This window comes from Aulostomus chinensis, chromosome 7, assembly GCF_037954235.1.
Source record: "Aulostomus chinensis isolate RoL2024-O1b breed Wild chromosome 7, RoL_Achi_v1.0, whole genome shotgun sequence".
NCBI classification, from domain to species: domain Eukaryota; kingdom Metazoa; phylum Chordata; class Actinopteri; order Syngnathiformes; family Aulostomidae; genus Aulostomus; species Aulostomus chinensis.
Genome location: NC_141326.1, coordinates 24,009,786 through 24,023,649, shown reverse-complemented (window position 1 = coordinate 24,023,649; position 13,864 = coordinate 24,009,786). Strand labels below are relative to the sequence as shown.

Here is a 13,864-nt window from a genome sequence, read left to right as displayed (position 1 = left end):
ATTACGGAACGACAGGTTCAAGGTAATTCTTAAATAAAACCTGTTTGTGCTTTGATTTAAACAGAGAAGGTCTGCTGTCTTTTTCCAACTGCGCCTGGTGTTAATGACTCTAAATTAGCATCAGTCAGAGGAAAACTGTTGAAATAATTACAGAAACCTGCCAAAGGCATGCTGGGAGAAGGAACCCCCTAATCAGGTTTTATTTAACACACATGCAGTGATATACAGACAACTGAGTCGCTGTTTGTAGAATAAAGATGCATCTTGATGTAAAATACTGTGGACAACAGGAGAGGTTTCTGCTATTGACCACTGAATAATTGCTTTAGGTGGGAGGGAGAGTGGGGGCTTGAAAGAAGGAACACAATAGATGAATAATTACCTTCATAATTACATCCCGGCCATTAGCAAATGAAGGGTGGCAGAGTGGACGGAGAAAGTGGCTCACGAGGACTGTGTCTCTACCCATCACAGCAAAGAACGATGCATCGAGTGGTCCCTAGTGAGCCGTGTCCCGAACTCCAATGTCCCGAGTCGGAGCAGATCACCTTGAGTGACAGATGTTGCAAAGTCTGCAGAGGTATGAAGAAAACAACATCCTTTCCTACGGTACTGTTTAGATGGAATAAGATGGTTAGACTACATAAATGTATGTACGCATATAGCTACACTTGCAATAAACACAACAGCTTTGCATTTATGAAGCTCATAATTCTTCAGTATCTGTGGAATCCCATCAAAAAGTGGTTGTTCTACATTGTGTTTATTATTGAGGTCATGGCGTTGTGTTGGAAAAGCTCTCTATTATATTTATTTATGAAGCACTAGAGCAAAACTCAAGTTACAAAGTGCTTCACAAAAACATAAATCATAAATTCCAAACGGATAAAAACTATTATATGCATAAAAAAAAACAAAAAAAACAATTCAAAAGACAAGAACTGACAAATCATTAAATAGTGGCTGGCTGATGTGATGCTGCAAATGTTTTGAAATCATTTTCTGAATTATTAAAGAAACCAAAGATTAGAGCTCAAGCCGGAAAACATCCACAACCTTTGTAGTCCCTAAAAAGGCATTCACATGAGGCCTTTCACAGTAGTTGTGCTCATTGTTGCATTCAAACATAGATTTCCTGACAACATGAATTCTTGAACTCATCAACCAGTTGAATTAATCGGATGTTTTCCACATAGATAGATTGCCTTTCACAAACACACTCGTTTGATTTTTTTCAGATTTTTTTTCATGCAAACAAGAAATGTTAATCGATGGCTGCTGGTAGTAAATAAGTCAAAAATCAGCAATAGTTGAAAGTCTCTGTGGTTAGTTTTTAGGAGCTTGTATTAAAATACTACATGGTTTTGCAAATAAAAAGTGTCTTTTTTAGAAAGATTAAGCATGTCCTAAAGCAGAACTATATTTTTATATCCTCTAATATCTTTAGCCTTCAGCCTGCAGTTTTTTTTAAGTGAATTTGTTTTTTTTTTGTTTTTTTGTTTTTTGTTTTTACGTTGAGTAAGATTGTATGTTTTCCAGTGCATGCGCCTTGGAAATAAACCTCAGTGAGGATGCATTAGAGAGGGTAGTGATATTATTATATTATTATTATATTAACCTTTCCACTCTCCCTGCATGCCTCCATCACGCCCCTCCTCTGGGTCTCAACCTTTCACTCTCTACACCTCCTGCAGGTCATGACTTCTGCTCAGAGGGCCACGGCTGTGTGGAGCACTCCGACTGTGTGAACCTGGAGATGGGAGACTGCTGTGTTTGTAAGGATGGTTTCCGTCCTCTACGAGACGATAATGCCTACTGCGAAGGTATGGTGTGGCTCTGAATAAGAAACAGTGACTTTTAGCTGGAGTTTATCTGCCCTCTAAGAGTAACTGTGTGGTTGCTTGTTGTGTGGGTAATGACTGTGTCTTCCATTCATCCAATAAATCACACGAGAAAAGGAAAGACACATTACATTCATCACAATACTTTTAAGTAAGTGTCCATTAATGTAATATACTTCAACGTTCAATTCTCCATCAGTGACATCAGACATTTGAATTAGTGCATCAGTTAGGTCATTAGCTGGTTACCTAATGTAGCTAACATCGACCAGTAATCTGTAGTTAACATTCTGTAGCAAATCATGGAACTTTAATGAGTCTTTAGGGGTGATAATGATCCATATAACTCAATATTCTCTGTCAGAACATTAAGCAAATTCATTTTCTAATGTTCTAATTTACTTAGTGCACTACTAAGATAGTCAGATGTCCTTCTCCTGCTACTCTATTGGCTAACATGTCACCACAGCGCCACCTACTGTGCTGGAGTGTGTGAAACATCATCATGTATTATTTAGGATGGCTTAGATGAGGCTAAAAAGAGACTAAAATCACTGCGGGTTTATGAAGACGATACTTTACCAAAAGGCTTAAAAAAAATGGTTTAGGTGTTATTGTTATTTTGTTTTTGCCAAGTGTTTTTTTTTTTCTGTCCCTGTTGTACTCGTCTCCCAGTCAGCGTAGTTGATGGAGATGCCATGGCCTATTTTTCACCTTCCAAAACAAAGTGTTCGCTGCATTTCATTCTGAAGAAACATAACAGCAACTGCCACAGACTTGACTCAGGCTCACGATAGTTCCTCAAAAATAAATAGGAGGTCATAATTAAGTGTGATCAAAGGGTCTGGCTAAACTTCAGCTGTATTTTTAATTCCAATTCCCATCACTCTCTGCTGACCCGACACCTGTAAGAATTTAAAAAAAAAAAAAGGTTGCCTTACAAACTGTTGTCATTTTTTTGCACTTTTTTTTTATAAGAATAATTAAGGTTTAAATATGGGGGGGAAAAATTCACTGTGAATAGACGTTTTGCTGAATACCCTGAACACGCTTTGGTGAATCCATGCTTGTATCGCATAATCCTTTTGAGATGGGAGACTGTAATCCTCTCATTATTTGTGTCCACAACACGCAGTAACCGCTTCAAAGAATGCATTTTAGAGACTAATGTTTGGCCTCCCAGTCACTTGATTAATTTGTGATATAAAAGCATGCCGCAGTTTTATGTTTGCATAAAATCAGTGTCACTCTGCTGGGGCGGTGATGAAAGTCATGCCATGCATAATCAGTGAGGTCATTCATTACTGAATACACAGCAAAGCCAAGATGTCTCCGACAATGATACCCTTATAAGTAAAAAAAAAAGAAAAAAAGAAAAAAGACAACTTATGATACCAGTGTTTTACCTGCCTGTCCAATACAAGTTGATTGAAAACTGAGCAGCTTTTAAGGTTAAAAAAAAACAAAAAAACAACCTGCAAGCGAACACACTTACTTCTCTGTGCCGCAGCGTCTCCCGTCTTCATATTTACCAGATGCATCGTTAAAAAAATTATGACTTTATCATCTCTAGTGCTATTTCGCAGTAAAATATGTAGTAAACATCATGTCATGACTACTCGCTCTGCACGTCTCCAGTGTATTAATGAGAAAATACGGCATCAAAGTTACTGCGATTCCTCTGCCCTTGATAGCTGCCCCATCAATACACAGGACTTCTTGATCTTCCTCTGTCACTGCGTGTCTGTTTGTGAGTGCATGTATCATCATATGTACTCAGCCTGAAAGTGTCACAGCTTCTGCAGATCTCACATTAATTTACAGACATGAGCAGTTGTCCAGGTAATTATAGAGTTCAGGGAAATCTGCATAACTGAAGATACTGTCTGTCTGAGAAGTGACGCTGTGGGTGGAAGGTTGTGATCAATTAGCAAACTTTTGCCCAATAAGAGGAAAACATCCTTCAGACACTGAGGTTCGAAACATTTTACTTAGCACGTTATAAGTATATTTCTCAGCTCGAAAAAGCTGCTCTGTGTTGGTTCATCGGTAACGGAAAATGTAATCAATGTGGTTTAATAATACAGCCCAGAGCAATAACAAGGTCATCCTGTGAGCAACTGCTTTGGATTCAAGGGCCTGTTTTGCAGATAATAACGTGTGCTATGTTACACTGTGCAAGCTTCACTACAAAGTTGATGTACTCCACATTCGTACTTACAAAGGGGGGGTCAAATTTCCATTGAATTAAGGAAAAACAGGATTTTCAGTAAAAACCAAGTCAGCCGAATCAGTGCTAATGTTGTGTATGTAATGTGTGAACAACATATATGACATTGCCTACAAATGATAATTGTCAGTGTTATTGACTTCCCCCAAAGAGAGGGACCCAACAAATAAAGATAAATTTCATTGCTAGTTCCTTGTACTTTCACATATTTTTAGCGCAGTATTTTATGATTATTTTTTATGTTTTGATATTAATACGTAAGAATCAGTTTCATTGCCCGGTAATATTTTTCCACAATATAAGTATATTTTCTTAGTTCAAGTTGTGCAAATACTCAATAAACAGAAGTAGAAGTCATTGAAACAAGAGCCGAAGTTTTTTTTTTAGGTTTTTTTTTAGAAAAGACCTTTGATCTAGAATAAAATAGAATTATTTACAACAGAGAGGCTATGATGGCAGAAATTCTCTGCTGAAGTAAAGAATCTGAATAGTTCACCATCACTGCATTCTGGTGTACACGGACCCAGGGTTGGGCAACATGTCATTACAGGGTGAGGGTATGGATTTGGTGATAAAGTATCTAAGCCAGGGTAGGCAGTGTTGCACTTCAGTGCCAGTACCAACACTGATGATATAATGATTCAGGCGGAGTGTGAAATTTTAGATATAGAAAAAAAATTTGTTTGTTTTCCTCACATATTTGTTATTCCCTTTGTTCCACATACGAACACTAAACTGATTTTCTCTATTCTATTCTATTCTGTTCTATTCTATTCAGTTCTGTTCTATTCCGTTCTAGCTCAGCTGTGGCTCACTCTGCTCTCTATCACTTCACCAACACTAACTAGTTAAACTAGTTGTATTCTGCCTCGTAGCTGCTATTCTGACAGGCTGTGACAGCGAGTCTATGACTATAGCCGTGGCGAAGGCTTTGATTGTTTTTATGGTGGAGGCTGTGACACATTAGTTTTTTAATGGGTGTGTAACTACATGCAGGGTGTGTGTGCAGTGAAGTGACAGGGCGGCGCTGGCTGAGCTGTTAGCTATTCATGAACCTCAGAGGTTTATGATAGCATATCTGTCTTATTATAATAGAAGCATTCAATTCAAATCCAGAGTGTCTGACTTAACTATTCTGTCTCCTTTTATGTAAATTGGAGTAGTAGCTACATTCACGGCATCACAGGCACAATAACCGTGTCCACAGCTTCAGCTCAAGTCAGCCACACAAAGCGGCTAAAGCCGCAGCCAGAGACAGGAAGATGCTCGGCCTTTCAAACCGAGTAACGAGCCAAAACAGGTTAATGTAAAGTGACAGATCATCTCTCCTTTCCAAGGTGCTTGCGGAGTATTATCCTGAACTGCCAGCGTTTTATAAATCTCTCAAGGACTGGTCCAGCATCCTGGCTGCTCTGGATCAGGGGAATACCTCCAGAAATACAAATCGCATGATGTGATCTTTTGTGGTGGCTCAACTAGCTCAAATAGTTTCATTGAAATGGCAAAGAGGAAGTAAAAACAAACGGAGAAATTTTTGACCCTTAATTTGTCGCGTGTTGAGGCTAGAGCGACGGTCTGTGCCTGGCTTGTTGTTGTGGATGCATCTGTCATGTCCAAGCGCCCCAAATATTTTCAGCAGCTCATTGCTATAGAAGTAAGTGCCAACCAACCCCATCCCATTACCAGTGTGAATACAGAAAAACCAGTGCCTCCTAAATCAACACTTCAGACACACACTATTCATCTCAAGAGCCGTCTGATTCTTGCTCTGAAATTGTCTGGCGGTGTTTGTGATGAGAGTTAGCACATTGAAACCTGAATACGTCTCAATTTTCAGCTTATTTTGTGTGTCTCCGTGTACCTCACTAGATGATTGTGGGTGTCCAATGTGGAATTCAGTGTGGAAAATAAAATACAGCCTTTGCTAAAACATGGAGGATCCCGTGGACTGGAGGGACTGTTTGTGTTCATGTAATAGACACACACACACACACACACACAACACACTCTCCATTTTGTGTCTAAAAAGAAGATGTACAGAGAGATGAGTGAAATCGCCTGCTTGCATTTCCAGATGAGTCTCAATACAGTGATGGTGGCTGAGAGATGAGATGTTGAGGTCCAACTTAGAGGTAATTTTGTGTATTAAAACAGCAGGGAGATCATAACACTGAAGCACAGATGCCCCCAGTCAAACGCTTTTGCTGTGCTGTCAAACGTAAAGACGAGCATCATAAAAAGCAGAGACAGACACTAGCGCTTTAAAACATTCCTAGGTCAGAGATGGGCCCAAAATAGCCGATGAGATCACTTATGTGTAAATTTTTCATAGAAGCAGCAGTAGGGAAAACTCAAGGGGAAACAAGCCCTGCCTTTGTGTAAGACTGTGTGTGTCCATGTATATGTATCTGTGTTTAAAAAGAAGACCAGTTTTCTCTCTACCATACGAGCTTCGCTGCAGAGTCGCTGCCCACTTTGCTACATTCATGTTTAGGACCTAATTAGACAGAGGGGCGAGCAGCCGAGAGGTGACAGGCTGTGTGATTGTCTCTAAATTGAACAATCAGTATAGTTCAACGTATTGAGATAACACAATTATTCATTTCTGCATACTAGTGGACTGCAGGCTGAGAGACGTCTCCCATTGTTGTCTGGTTTAGAAATGCCCTACTTTAGAAATTCGTCTCTGTCAGGATCACTCAAAAAAAGACGGGCTGCTTTGGTGTTTTTATCTTTATTTGCAGCATGGCGTGTGTAAAATAAACAATATTCTCTAGTATTTTATTTGGATATCATGCGTATCCTCCGGCGTGTCACTTGCATGCTTTGCTTATTTTCTTAATTTACTTATTAATCAAGGGCATTGAACTTTAATAGACACGACTATAATTTAAATAGGCAGATTTTTCAAACAGGAAATACATCAACATGAAATGCTTGACTTGTTTTTACATCACAACCTTGTAAAGTAATTAGAAAACTGAAGCACACAAAAGCAAAGATAATTCTGCAACAACAGATGAGACGAACATTCGTCGAAGAACAAAAAAAAGAAGAGAAAAAGAGGCACATGACAGAAACTTGTAAAGCCGGTTTAAAAAGCACGCAGGGTAAACACACGGACGAGTCTTGTCTGGGAAGACGGGTTAGTGGTTCGATTCTCCACAGATCGTGTCCTTGAGCAAAAAAAAAAAAAATGCACCTCTAATTACTCCTGATGCCATCAGTGCATGAACGTGTTCGCAAGTTGGCAGGAATTGGTGAATGTATTTTAAAGCGCTTTGAGTGGTCAATAGACTAGAAAAGCGGCACATAAATGCAGTCCATTTACCATTATTACACATTACAGAATATCGAGCGATTCATTGAAAGACTTGCCAAACACTGATGGACAGAGCAAGATGGTTAAGTACTGTTAAACGCCACGCAGGCACTCTCAAGCTCTCCTGTCATGTTGAGGGAGGAGTAGCTATGCTGCATGATTTTATAAAATGCATCTGTGTGAATGGAGCCTTTTCAAACGGTGGCACATGCGAAAGCATCAGTGTAATTATTATCGTGGGTCACACTTACTCTCCATTCACATACGCGGTGTGCAGGGGTCTTTGGGCTCTGAATGCTGGTTTACCTCATCAGCCAGGCTGATCTCAGGGGGAAAAAAAATTTATGAAGTGGCCGCAAAATTTCAACATTATATTGCGTGATGAAGTCACGGAAACAACACAAAGGTAAAGTTTTGGTCCTCAATCTAGCAGAAGGGTGTGATGGTACAGCACATGCCTCTGCCGAGCTGAACTCAGCCAGTCCAAGTGATGATATTTTACACTTGCCCAAAATTGAATGGGTTCTTCCTTGGCCCATGAGGCCCCACCCTCACCACTGCCACCGACTTTGTTTTAATTCAGCCTTAAAAGTTTTGCTACATCCTGCGAAAAGATAAAATTCATGAAAACTCTTCACTTCCCGGTCAGAAATGTGATCATTTCCTGTGATTGGAGGTAACCAGACCGTAATTGTAGTGACACATCAGAAATCATCATAAAACACTTTTTTCCAACGGTGAATGTCGCTTCAAGAAGCAGATATCAATAAATAATGCTGAAATATAAAAGTTTTCTCCGCTCTAATGTAACATCTGTCTATCTCTGTTACCAAAATATCTTAATTTGCGGTCATTTCATGTGTTTCTCTGAGTCTGAGCTTATTGCCACACCTGAATGTAATCAGAAAAAAAATAAATTTCAAAAGCTGTTTCCTGCCATGGGGAAAAAAAAAAAAAAAATCAAATTTCTGCTGTGAGAAAGCTCTTCAATAACAGGACGTGTGAGATGCCCTAATAATGGGGATGCCAATCAACCTCGTTTCAGGACTACAGTTGGTTCACTACTTATGTGTAGAAGCTTTAAATAACCCCATGCCGCCGCTGTTAGAACCCCGGAGGTTTCAATGGCTGTTTGAGGGTTACTTGGTTTCAATTAGATCAGAGTGAAGGGGTTTAGGGGGAGGACTGAACTGTGGGTGAAATGACGCAACACCATAAAGTGCTTTTATAAACTATACAAATCCATTTAACATTTTTGTTAAGGTTATGGTAGGAAGTTAAACAAGTGTGACTGAATGTCAACGATGGGTCCCCACTAATATAGTAGCACAAGATTGTGTGTGTTCCCATATGTGTGTGTGTGTTTGTGTGTGTGCGCGCAAGCATATCGTGTGTGAACACACACTGATCTGATTGCCTCTGCTGTCTTTTGAATGTCACAAGGTGGCATCAGGCTAATTGGCAGTGACTGAAGACCGCGGCCCGCTCCAAAACCCAATCACTGCTGGGACGAGCCCAGAGGCGCTGGGCTGCCCACCTGCTTGGGGTCAGACACACAGCCAGAGGCAAACAAATACACATTCTGACTGGCTGTGTGTGTTTGCACACAACTCACCTCTTTGACCTCGCTGAAATGTCATCCAAAACAGACAATCCTGCCATCGTTCAGAGTAAATAACAGTAACTCGGCTCTGCTCTCTGCTGCACCGGTCCACAGGTTCACTGCTGTGAAGGTGTCGTCAAAGTTTTGCATGAATTAGAATAATTGTTTCTTGTTGCCGTAGGTTACAGTAATCTGAAGCCTCCACCCTAAGACTTTCTGATTGGCTTTTTTTTTGGTACATCTATTAAAGAGGTCATGTGATCACTGGTGCGTTAGCGGGAATAAGCAAATACAAATAGATTTGTGTTGAATCAATTCTGGGGAATAATATATAACAGGAGTTTTTGGTTGATATCACAAAATGCTGTGCTGAAATATCTGGACGGATACGGGTCAGTGATATACTGTTTATTGCAGAGAACATCTTGGTGTGTGTATTTGTAATGTATATTTTGATGATACTATTAATATTCTGCATTCACGTAACTTCCCTGGTGGACCCACTTTCCCGTTGAAGTACTTTCTGGTTAAATAAACTGCAACTAAACTCTTTGATGAGATGATGACCTGCTCTCTAACGAGATAATTGGCTTTGAAAAATTAAATACGCATTTAATTAATTAAGAATCTAATCTGAATTTAATCTGAATGAATATCGTGTTCTAGATATGATCACAAATATTTAGTTATGATATTCTATTAGGGTTCTTATGTAGATAATCTCCTAATAGCTGGGAAAGCAATTTAATCTATTTTTATAACAGGTAAACCCAACATGAAATCATCATAAATATTCAAAACATGATCTATTTTTTCATTACAAACATGATGTGTTATATACTGAGGCGTGCACCGGGACCAGCCATATGTAGCAATGAATATAATGAATAAAATACATGAAAATGCAGCAGTAACTGAACAAATTATCGCCACGTGTGGATGTTGGAGCCCCGGTAGTCATTTGTGCTCCTTGCTGCTCTTGCTTTTGACCTCTGGCCTCCGGGCTGACGAGAGATGGATGATGATGCTTCATCGATTAACACGTGGTTGGAAATCTCTCCCAGATTAATGGGACTCGCCGTGGAGGGTAAAAACGCCCCTTCACATCTGCCGCATTCAAACAAGGCAGTTTTGTCTATGAGAATGGCTTCATTTAGGTCGGGCGAAATTGAAGTGTGCTGAGTGCATGTTTAATGTGACACTCGCGCGCACACAAGCACGCACGCACGTACGTACGCACGCGCGCACTTGATGCTGTAATTCAAGAGCTGGTAAATGTTTGCACATGAATGTTGTTAGACTGGACAGAACCTTTTCCCAGTGAGCAAATTGTTACTGTGATATGTGTTGAATATGGGGACACGTCAAGAAGGAGAAAAAAATAACACGTCACCACACATCTTTTTTTTTTTAACTTTACAGTACACCAATACACACACACACACACACACACACTTATCCTCCTTATTCTTCTCATTTGATGTTCATTGTTCAAAGTCAGGTAGCAGGCTTCCAACCATTTGATCACAGCGGGTGTCTGGTATTTAGACAATGACTTCACTCTGAGAATGCAGATTTTCCTCTCGTTATTTTCTAATGGGATTCTCTCCACTCACTCATCTTAATTGGCTAACGCCTTAAATTGGCAGCGACGGTTTCTGTTTTCGGTCTTTTTTGAGGTCTCGTCTTTGTCGGAGTGATTGTCAAATTTGTCAAGTTGAAAAATTCTCTGCTAGAATTCTGCAGTTTATGTTTTGAAAAAGAAACAGGTGAATGCGTTCAAATTTAAAAGGAAACATTTGTCCATGTTTTGTTTTTTTTCTTCTTTACCTCACTGGGATTCTCATTACTGTGGCCATGAGGGAAAAAAAGCTTCTCGGTGAACCGACAGTGAGACAACTTGTAAGTGAATAAGTGTTCAGAGAGCCAAGCTTGTTGTTTCACCTTGTTTTTGTCGCTGTAACAACATATTTAACGGACAGACTTCTAATTGGTTTCATCTAAAGGCTTCACAGAAGGTGTTTTCGCTGCAGATGAGTTTTTTTTTGTCTTATACACTTGTAACAAATTAGGTAATTTGATTTTAATCAGTAAAGCTGTTATTGTGTAACTGATGTTTTGGTGCTTTGAGATAAATGCATTTTTACACTTCTTTGGGGCTCAGAGTGGGAACAAAGCAGGGATTTCCTATTCCCAGAACTGTACCCGAACACCCCCCTATTGATACTGATGCTGCTGCATCTGAGAATCAGCTGGTTTTTTTTGTTTATTCTATACATCAAACCTTCCTTCATATCGCTCAGAAACCACTGAAACATGGCTAGTATACAGGACTGGATCCAGATATGTTTAAACAGCAACTACTTCAAATACTGCATTCGTTTTAGCCAGGATTGTTGTACAAACTCAAGCTAATTTTTTAAGATAATCAACACCAAAGCTTCGTGACTGTGAGGAGCCAAGAGAGACATCCTGTAACATCCTCTGTCTGTCCACCCATGATGAACCGATTCCAACTAGGGAGATTATTTGCTGAGCAGGACGCTGCTTGGCCAGCAGGGACAGCTCTTCGTCTCGGCACTCTTCCCTCTGACTGCCATGTATCTGGCCGTGAGGGAACTGGCTCCTGAGGACTATCAGACAATGTTTTGGCAAGGCTCGCCCCCACCGCCATTTATTGAAAACCATCTGTTTGAGTGAGTGTGAGTTGATAGGTAGGGAAGGGATAGGTCGATGAGAAAAAAGGACAGAAAGGAGAAGAGATAAAGTGAGGGAGCGAGCGTTGGTGGAATGGCACAGATTCGGGGGTCTTTGTGGGATATCCAAAGGCAACGGCGGCGTTATCTCCCTACTCCCAGACCTCAGTGTACTGCAGTCTGAAACACGCTGCCTGTTAGAAACTACAAGCTACATAAACAGAGAGGAATAAGCTTCTGTTCCCTATTTACATAGTTGTGGGTTGACTTGGATGAGCAATAGAGGGAAAAAGAAAAAAATGTCAAAACAATAACGACCCCAAACTGTGAAAACGTTGGTAGTAGTTTAGCATATGTGTGTTGTTGTTGTTGTTTAGTTTACCAAATATATCATGACTGCACATTGTTTGGGGATTTTTCAAGGTCAAAACTAGTAAAGCCCAACCAAAAGGTGATTTCCCTTCAGCTTTCTCTGCTTCGTTTACCGTCCATGTTGCGTCTGGGATTCATAAAATCATATTTGGGCCGTTTTCTTCTGTTTTTAAGTTGACAATTAAGATATGGTAAGGAAATTGTACAAGAGATTTTTCCATATCATCCAGACTGAATTAAGGTTGTTTTTTTAGACTGCCAGCTCAAGTCAGATTTTTGGATCAATTTGCAGATCGATTTTAGACAGTCTGAACAGGCAAAAACCACAAACTGCATTTGGAGGTGGTTTGAAATCTGATTCAAATCAGATTTCTACAGAAGCGTGTCAGTGTGAACCCTCCGGACATCCAAATGGAATGCCAGAGGAATTTGTTACCTGTTTCTCCATTGACATTTGCCACTTTAAGTTTGTGTTTTGTAGATGTGGTGATGTCTGGACACAGCAAATCGGCCCTCATCACCTGCAGCGGTGGGGGCAGAAAATCCTCTAATTTGAGAGACAAATCAGATTTGCCCGTAATCTCGCATGGGCCACCTCATCATGTGTGATTTTCTTTTTTTTTTAAAGTCACACATTCATTTCGTAACCACCGGGAAGCTTCGGCTCACCATGTTATTTCAGGGCAAGTGCATTAAATGTTTCTTTTCATCCCTTCTTTTCAGCATTTTTTCTTATTTTAGTGCTTTTTATTCGTATTGAATCAACATCCCTGTATGCATCAAAACACTGCTGGAGCTTCTCAGGAAAGGGCATTGCAGTAATCTCCTAAACAACTGAAGCGAATGATGACCAATTTTCAAATGTAAAAAAAATACATCATGAAAGCATAAGATGCCTCCATACTGCTCATCCTGAATAAACCAAGCGTTCTGAAGCCTCAACGTGCAAAGTTGTTTTGAAAAACATCCCTGACGCCATGTTGGCATCGTGGCTGCAGCAACAGGCTGCAGTGAGCAGTGACTGAATTCTCATTTTTGGGTGAATGAACCCTTTAATTACAAAAAAGAATAATACAACAGAGGTAGAGAGGAAAAAGTTCAATTAAAAGCAATGGAAAAAGAATAGTCTCTCATTGAGTTAAAAAAGATGACTGCATTTGTAGCATGTGATGATTACAATAGATACAATTTTTAAATTGCTCATAAAAGAGAGGCTGATGAATTTGTGATAAAGCGTGTTGCTGAAGCTCTAACCTGCCATGGTTGTTGACTGCGAGCAGGAACTAAATAAACTCCCTCTTTATGGAAAACAAGTCTTTCTCTGTTTATCCTGATAATGTATCCGTCCTCCATAGTGTGTCTATGATTGATTCAGCAGTTATACTGAAATGTGCTGAGCTTAAAAGAAGAAAAAAAACAAAACAAAACAAAACAGCAGTTTTCTAGTCATCCATCATGGCGTAGCGATGGATTGACCCCGATCACTCCATTCAGAGGTAAAAGCTGCCTTCTGACTCTGGGCCAGTGGCGCATCACGTGTATCCATGTGACAGGCCAATCAAGAAAATGGAGTGGGTTAATGGAGATGGAGATTGGCTTGTGCTGTGCTCCTCATCATCTCACCTCCTAACATATTGTTTTAGCAAACCTAACTGCTGTCATCAGCTGCAGGACGGATGGTGTCTTACAGTTAATAGGCTCTAAATCAAAGACAGTGCCGTGGACGGCCAATCAGAAAAAGGGAAAGCTGTCACCTAAGTCCTCGGCTCAAGGTTACCATCGCAATTGAGGACAGCGGCG

The 13,864-nt window shown here is 40.1% G+C and overlaps 1 protein-coding gene across 1 annotated transcript in view; it reads left to right on the top strand.

Annotated features, from left to right (window-relative positions):
- nell2a (neural EGFL like 2a) overlaps positions 1–13,864 on the top strand; it is a 79,514-nt gene that overhangs the window by 27,685 nt on the left and 37,965 nt on the right. The window contains exons 11-12 of the mRNA XM_086209465.1: positions 475–580; positions 1,695–1,823. Coding sequence (XP_086065591.1) covers positions 475–580; positions 1,695–1,823 — 235 coding nt within the window. The remainder of the gene's footprint in view (positions 1–474; positions 581–1,694; positions 1,824–13,864) is intronic.